General features: G+C 36.1%; 1 protein-coding gene across 1 annotated transcript in view; it reads right to left on the bottom strand.

Annotated features, from left to right (window-relative positions):
* The window catches only part of SCML2 (Scm polycomb group protein like 2), a 69,089-nt gene that overhangs the window by 44,580 nt on the left and 16,955 nt on the right, over positions 1 to 7,554 (bottom strand). Inside the window, exon 6 of the mRNA XM_006911681.3 lies at positions 3,702 to 3,945. Within this exon, the coding sequence (XP_006911743.1) occupies positions 3,702 to 3,945 (244 nt within the window). The remainder of the gene's footprint in view (positions 1 to 3,701; positions 3,946 to 7,554) is intronic.

The following is a 7,554-nucleotide window of genomic DNA, read 5'->3' as shown; positions in this document are numbered from 1 at the left end:
AGATCCTCACTAAAAAAAATTCTGAAGGAGCCATCTCAGGCGGAAGAAAATAATCCAGATGAAAGGTTTGAAATGCTAAGATGGAATAAAGAACAAAGAATATGTTGAATATGTTGGTAAATCTCAACAAATACTGACTATATAAACAACAGTAATAGCTTATAGGACTCCCAAAAGATATAATTAATTAAAATACATAGCAGTAGCAACATGAATTGGAAGAGGATAAATGGATAGAATATTCTAAGTTCCTTTTATTGTCTTAGTACAGAACGAAGGCATTGATTAATTTCAGACTTCCATTAAGAAAGCATGTTAAAATTCCTAGCATATTAAAAGGATAGAAAATACAGTGTACAACTTCCAAACAAGAAGATGAGGGGGATGGAATGAGAAAAAATAATCCAAAAAAGGGGGAAAAAAAGGAAAACAAAACAGAAAAGGTGGGGCAAATAAAAAGCACAAAATAAGGTGAGATACTGAAAAGCAAATATAGCTGTAGTTATAATAAATAGATTAACAGCTCCAGTTAAAAGACTGGCTGACGGGCCAAAAAATCAAAAGGACAGAGGAGGTGAATCTCAGAAAGTATGGATGAAGCCACATTTTTTTAAAACACTTTGCACCTCTTTACTCCTCGACTCTCTAAAATCTGGCTTTTCAAAGAAGTCTAGTAACCACTCTTACTTAAGACCACTAATGAGCTCTCCTCTTGACTTCTATGCTACATTTGATAGAGCTGAACACTTATCCTTTAAATCTTTCCTCTACTGTTGTTGGGAAAACAAACCTAGTGACTCTTACATTTATGTAAACTTTTTGTCAGTGTCCTAAATTGACTTCTGGCTTCTATCCATCCCTCATTTTTGTTTTTCAAAGTTTGGGCCTCAAACCATGTGCAATGGAAACACCTGAGCCCCACTCCAGACCTACTGATTCAGAACTCATAGATGTGAGTTCTAGGGCATTGGCCTTGTAACAAGCTCCCCCAGATGATTCAAGTGTGAGAGTTATTATTTTAAATGTTGACCCATAAGGTTCTGTCACTGCTCCTCTTCTACCTCCATCTGTTACACATGTACAATTAAAACCACAGCCCAAACTTCTACCACTTACTACTATCAACAGGACATGTAAGCTGACCACCCCACCCCCTGCCAGCACCTATAATCCCACCTGATGCAAAGAATATTTGTTTAAATGAACATGACAACTCCCAAACTTCCTTTGTCAACCAAGGTCTATCTCCTTTAGGCTCTACACCTGCAGGTGCAGCTAGCCAATGGACATGTCCACCTGGATGTCCTAAAGTTACCCTGAATTGGTTAGGATTAAGTTCAGCTAACAGTAACAGAAAAACCTAAAAGAATAGTGGTTTATATAGCATAGAAGTGTATTTCTTTCAAATAACAGTCTGTAACAGGCTAGTATGAAAATTCTGCTCCACAAAGTTCTCAGAGACTTTCTGTTTTCCACTCCACTATGCCTAGAATATGGTCTCCATTTCAAGGTCCAAGATGGCGCTCCACCCAAAACCACCACATTCCTAGCATCGGGAAAGAAGCAGAAAGAAGGAAGAGAGAATGGTACCTTCATCTCTTTGTAATATACTTCCTGGAAGTAGAACACACTACTTTCATTCCACTGACTGGTACTTAGTCTCATGGCCATATCTAACTGCTAGAGAGGCTGGAAATGTAACCTTTATGTTAGGCAGCCAAATTGTGTTACCAAGAAAAAAAAGGGAGACCAGACACTGGAGGGCAACAGCATTCTTGGACATACATTCCAAAGTCAGCCTACCCCACAATGAACTTATCGGTTTTCAGGATAAATTGGAATTTTAACCTTTGTGATGTGCCCACCCTACCATTACCTCCATTCTGCCTGGCAAACTCCTCCTCTCTTAATATTCACATCATGTGTCTTTTTAGGAGGCTTTCCTTTACCCAACCACTTTTCCTTCCAACCCACACCGACTGGATGTCTTTAGACCACCTTCATATGCAGCACACATCTCTATTTTTGCATTGCTAATTCTGTATCGTATCTTTTTAAAGTCTATCTCTACATTCATCCCTGGAAGGTAAACTTCCTGGAGAGAGAGACTATGCATCATTTATCCTAGCATCACATGCACATAAATTTGTATCATACTAAATTGTATGAAAATCAATCATTAATACCTGCTTCTTAAAATTATGGCAGTAGAGACGTGGTAAAAGAGGTACTTAATAAAAAGAATATCATGGTATGTAGTATTGTATTATAATGGGATGTGTTAAAGTCTCAAATTACAAAAGATTCCAACAGCAGTTATAAGAATACAGTAGTCCCCTCTTATCTGTGGTTTCACTCTCCATGGCTTCAGTTACCTATGATCAACTATACTTCAAAAATATCAAACAGAAAATGAGAGAAATAAACAACTCGTAAGTTTTAAACCACGTGCTGTTCTGTGTAGTATGATGAAATCTCATGCTGTCACACTCTGTCCCGCCTGGAACAGATCATCCCTGTGTCCAGTGCCTTCACGCTGTATATACTACTCACCTGTTAATCTCTTAGTAGCCATCTTGGTTATCAGATTGACTGTCAAAGCATCATAGTGTCACAGTGCTTGTATTCAAGTAACTCTTATTTTACTTAATAATGGCCCCAAAGTATAAGAATAGTGATGCTGACAATTCAGATAGCTAAAGAGAAGCCATAAAGTATATGTATGTATAGGAAAAAACATAGTATATACAGAGTTTGGCACTATCTAAGGTTTCAGGCATCCACTCTGGGGCTCTTGGAACGTATCCCCTGTGGATAAGGGGGCAATACTATAATATGGCTATATACTCTTACCTAGCCACTGCCGTCCACACACCTTACCTACTCATTTTCTATAACCATCTTTCTTTTTTCTGGTATAAACAATTTAGTGAGGTAAATTTTAAGTATGTTTACATTTGATTACACTAATAGGTTTACATTTAAGTTAGGCCAATGATTGGATTCTGCGCTTAGACCCCTCTTAAATGTCAGCAGTTGCTCCACTGCAGAAGACCAGGTTAGACATGTCTGAGTCCTTGGAAAAGTCATCAAGGAGCTTCAATGTTTTGATGACTTTTCTCTGAAAGAAAATATCTAGACAACCATAGTATTCAACTTACGAAGCACGGCATTACGACTGATAAAGACATTACTAAAATAACATGTTAATCTACAACAGCTTCTAGAGAGTCAAAATTTTCAGATGTGTAGAATTTACTTAAGACTATCAAAGTATCCATTTAACTTGAAAAATATGACCAAAATCACGTAAAACATGTAACAGTTGTTATGCCCAATCTTTTAAAAACTATCTTCTAGATATAAATAATGGAATATCACGTGTGATATTAAATTTATTATCAACTATAAAGGAAGTTGAACCCCAAAATGCTTATAGCAGCAAGGCTTCAATGGTCCAAGTGTGGTCTATAGCTTTTCCCACATTCTCCAATGTGGACTGTCAATTCAGACTATGATGCTGGGTTGGCTCTCAAGAATTCTAACCATAGCCTTCATTACCTCCAGTTCTCTAACCTGGACAGTGCCCTTACTGTTCTGCCTGCTGCTCCAGTTGCGCATGAAGTCCTAACCACCATGCCAAAAGCAGTTAGACATAACTTCAATAAAATAAAAGATCATGTAGTTACTTATTATCTTACCATGAGCTCCTGGTGGTTGTAATACATCTCCTGTCAGACGACACCACCCAACTGGGAAAATATCTCGACAATAGTACTTGCACCAATAATCAAAAGCTCCACTCCAGCCATCAAAGGTAATGTACACTTCATCTCCTCTAACATCTCCGACTGTTGCGGGACAGATCAAATACGGATTCTTTTTATCCACAGCTTCCAATTTCATTCCCACTTGAAAATTATTTATAGGTGGCATTGGTGGTTCCTACCAAAACATTAAAAAAAGAAGTCTTCATTGTTCAGATGTATTAAGAAACATTTGCTCAAGTGTATTCTCATAACCTATAGCAATCAAAAATTAAGCTCCATGTTTATCAATTAAATACAAGAAGAAAACCATTCTCACAGATTTCTCTGAAACTCTGCATAACATCTCACTTACTATGGAGCAGAGCCAAGAACCTGGAACAAAACAGAACCAGCTTGACAGTAATTCATTCATTCATTCATTCATTCAAGAAATATATATCCTATGTACCAGAAATTTAAGATTCATTGGTGAACAAAAAGATCAAAGCTCTGGTGGAGCTTACATTCTAGTGGTGGTGGTAATAGTGGTTGGGGGTTGGGTGGGGAAAAGGGGGAGAAGCAATCAACGAGAAATTTTAAAAGCAAGAATCAAACAAATCAACAAATATATAAATTATAGGGTATGCTGAAAGGTAATAAGTCCAAAGAGAAGGAACAGTAGCGGATAATATCCAAAAAGAAACTCAAAGTATAAAATGCAGACATAAGAACATGAAAGTCATATAGTTTGAGGTCACTTATGCTATCCAATCCACACGCCAATATTAAACAAGTATTCCCTAGTTTCAAAAAGTTAAAGCATGCAAATGCTAAAAGTATTCTTAGAAACCCCAAGTGCTATGTTAAAAACAACATCTTTTCTTTCAATTTGCTTTTTATGCTAATAAATAGCACCATCAACAACCCAATCACCCAAACCAGAAGCCTGGAAATAGTCCTAGACCAGTGATTCTTAGCCCAACTTAACATTAGAATCACCTAGGGCCACACCACCAGAGAAAATAATAAACTGGTCTGGGGAGGGGCCCGTGAATCAGCCCCAGGTGATTCTAATATGTATCCAAGGCTGAGAACCACTGAGGCATCCTTTTCCCTTAACAAATTCAAAGATCATGACCTACCAAGTGTACCCCCTATATCTCTACAGTAATAACATTAAAAGCTAACCTTCAATTGGTTAGTATGTGCCAGGCACTATTTTATATTTTCCATATATTCATTTAATTCTCACAATACCCTATGAAGTCAGTGTAAATTATTATCCCCATTTTACAGATGAAAAAACTGATATACAATTGCCTAAGAATACACCATACTACCAGAGCTAGATTTTATTGTATTTTTTTTTAATTTATTTATTTAAATTAGTTTCAAGTATACGGCACATTGATTAGACATCTATATAGTTCATAAAACGATCCCCCCAATTGTTCCCTCCCTCCCCTGGCCCTCCACCTAGCCATCATATTAATGCTAACTGCATTCCCTATCAGAGCTAGATTTTAAACCTAGACAGTCAACTCCTTGGAACACCCTAACCCATCATCTGCCTGGCCAACTTCAACTCAGCCACTTCAACACCCAGCTCTCCTGGCCTCTTTAAGGCTTCTCCCACCAACTTGTGCTCACTCCCACCCACCTCAAACAGAGGCACTCTTGCCTGAAACTACTGTTGGAATATGTTCACTCCTCTATGAGACTAAGAGATTTTCAAAAGCAGGTACTACATCTTATTCACATTGTTATTTCCAGCATAGTGCCCAACAACAAGCATTTAAAAAAATGGAATGAACCAAGGAATCTCTTGAAGAACAGTAAGCAAGCTCTCAACTCATTCTTTTACCAAACTATAAATTTCCAGGGGAGGGAGGGAGCAATTGAGGGGATCGTTTTATGAACTATATAGATGTCAAACCAATGTACTCTATACTTGAAACTAATTTAAACAAATTTTTAAAAAATAAAAATAAAAATGTTTTTTAAAAAACATAGCTGGTAGGTTGGTTCCTTCTTTTAATGCCCCCTTTAAACCCATCTCACCGTCCCATACGTTTCCACTATTATCCTTTACACCCTTGCGATTCGAAAGTTCTTAATTATTAGCCTTCAAAGTCCTTTTAATTACATATTAATTTGATTCTTTAAAACCACCTTCAAAGTCAGCAAAGTATTTAATAACTAAATAGTAAGAAGCAGTTACATACTGCCACTTCATGAAGTGGCCAAAGATCAATTGTCTGTTACTACATATGGGGGGGCATATTTAACAAAAGAAAACCTTGGTAGTTGATAAATTTGTACCGGACATTCACAGAATGCAGAAAACATTCAAGGCACACGTAAGGATCCCGGGACCTTACACTGTCATATAACAGAGTAAGACTTTCTGAAGCAAAGCAAAAGTTCAAATAGCGTATACATTTTTCTGCTATAAAACGGAATAAGACAGGAATAGCAGAGAAAAAGAAGTTTAAGATTCAAATGTATAACCAAAAAGATATCCCAATGTGACACAGTACATTATCAACACCACTATTAGCTGGTAAATAACAACAACAACAACAAAAAAAACAGAAAATGATCGTAGACAAAATGCAATTTATTCTCTTAAGATTTTCATACTGTTTATTAATTCTTCTAAATTTCATGAATAGCCAATCAAATTTACTTACGTCAGTATAGCCATATAAATAAATATTAACAGAGCTCTCTGGAAGAAAACCAGTCTTTATTTTTTTAAAAAAATTAAAGGAACTGCTTTTTACATAACAGTAAATGAAAAGGCTATTTCAAAACAAGCTACCTCCAGATTTAGATAACTGGCAAAATGGTTCCCTCTGCTGTCCACAAAAGGTAATGATATTTATGTCATATCAATGCATATACCATTTATATCAAAGTAAATTTAGTGGCTTTTAAAGTATATGGTATGGTTGGTCAATATCAGCTCTTGAATGATTTCCTAAACACAAAGATAAAATTTGCAAAAGAAATAGCTAAAATAAACAAGAGATCGTTCTTTTATTGTGAAAAAAAAAATGATGCTGTTCTAGAAAGTGAATAGTAAAGAATGCTCTTTGAACCTCCCTCCTTGCTTATCTACAATACAGTTCTTCTTAAAGAATATTTCTTCCTGAATCCTACCAACTCTGAAGCCAATCTCAGCATTATCTGCATTACCCCTCTGCCTGGAATATTCTTAACCGCATAGCCTCATGATTCATTCTCTTGCTTCAAATCGTCACTCAAATGGCACCATCTCAGCAAGAACTTCCTGGCCAACCTATCTAAAATGTCATCCTCCCTTCTCTTTAGTATATACAACTATCAAACATAATATATACATACTTTATTTATCGACCATGGTTTTTTTTACATTTCTACAGCTAGAAAGTAAGCTTCATAAGAGCAGGAGGTTTTTTTTTTTTACTGTTTTTGTTTACAACTGTATTCCCAGTCTACCTCTGACCGCAAACTCCTATCCTTAACTTCTACTTCCCTACTTTTAATCAACTACTTCTTTGACCTCGTCAAGAATTCTAGTTCTTTAACCTTTATTCATTTACAAATATTTACTGAGTACTACATGTCAGACACTACTGAAGGTTCTTGATATGTTAATTAGAAAAACAAACAAAAATCCCATCCCTGTGGTGCTCACCTGCTAGCAAAGAACAACATGAGAAACATGATAAAATAAGTAAAATATAAAAAATAAGTAAATAAGTAAAATAAAATCTATTACTTATTTTATAAGTAAAATATATTATTTTATTTATAAGTA

The sequence above is a fragment of the Pteropus alecto genome, unplaced genomic scaffold (assembly GCF_000325575.1).
Source record: "Pteropus alecto unplaced genomic scaffold, ASM32557v1 scaffold23, whole genome shotgun sequence".
Lineage (NCBI taxonomy): Eukaryota > Metazoa > Chordata > Mammalia > Chiroptera > Pteropodidae > Pteropus > Pteropus alecto.
The sequence above is the reverse complement of the archived record's forward strand: the minus strand, read 5'-3'. Positions and strand labels throughout refer to the sequence as shown.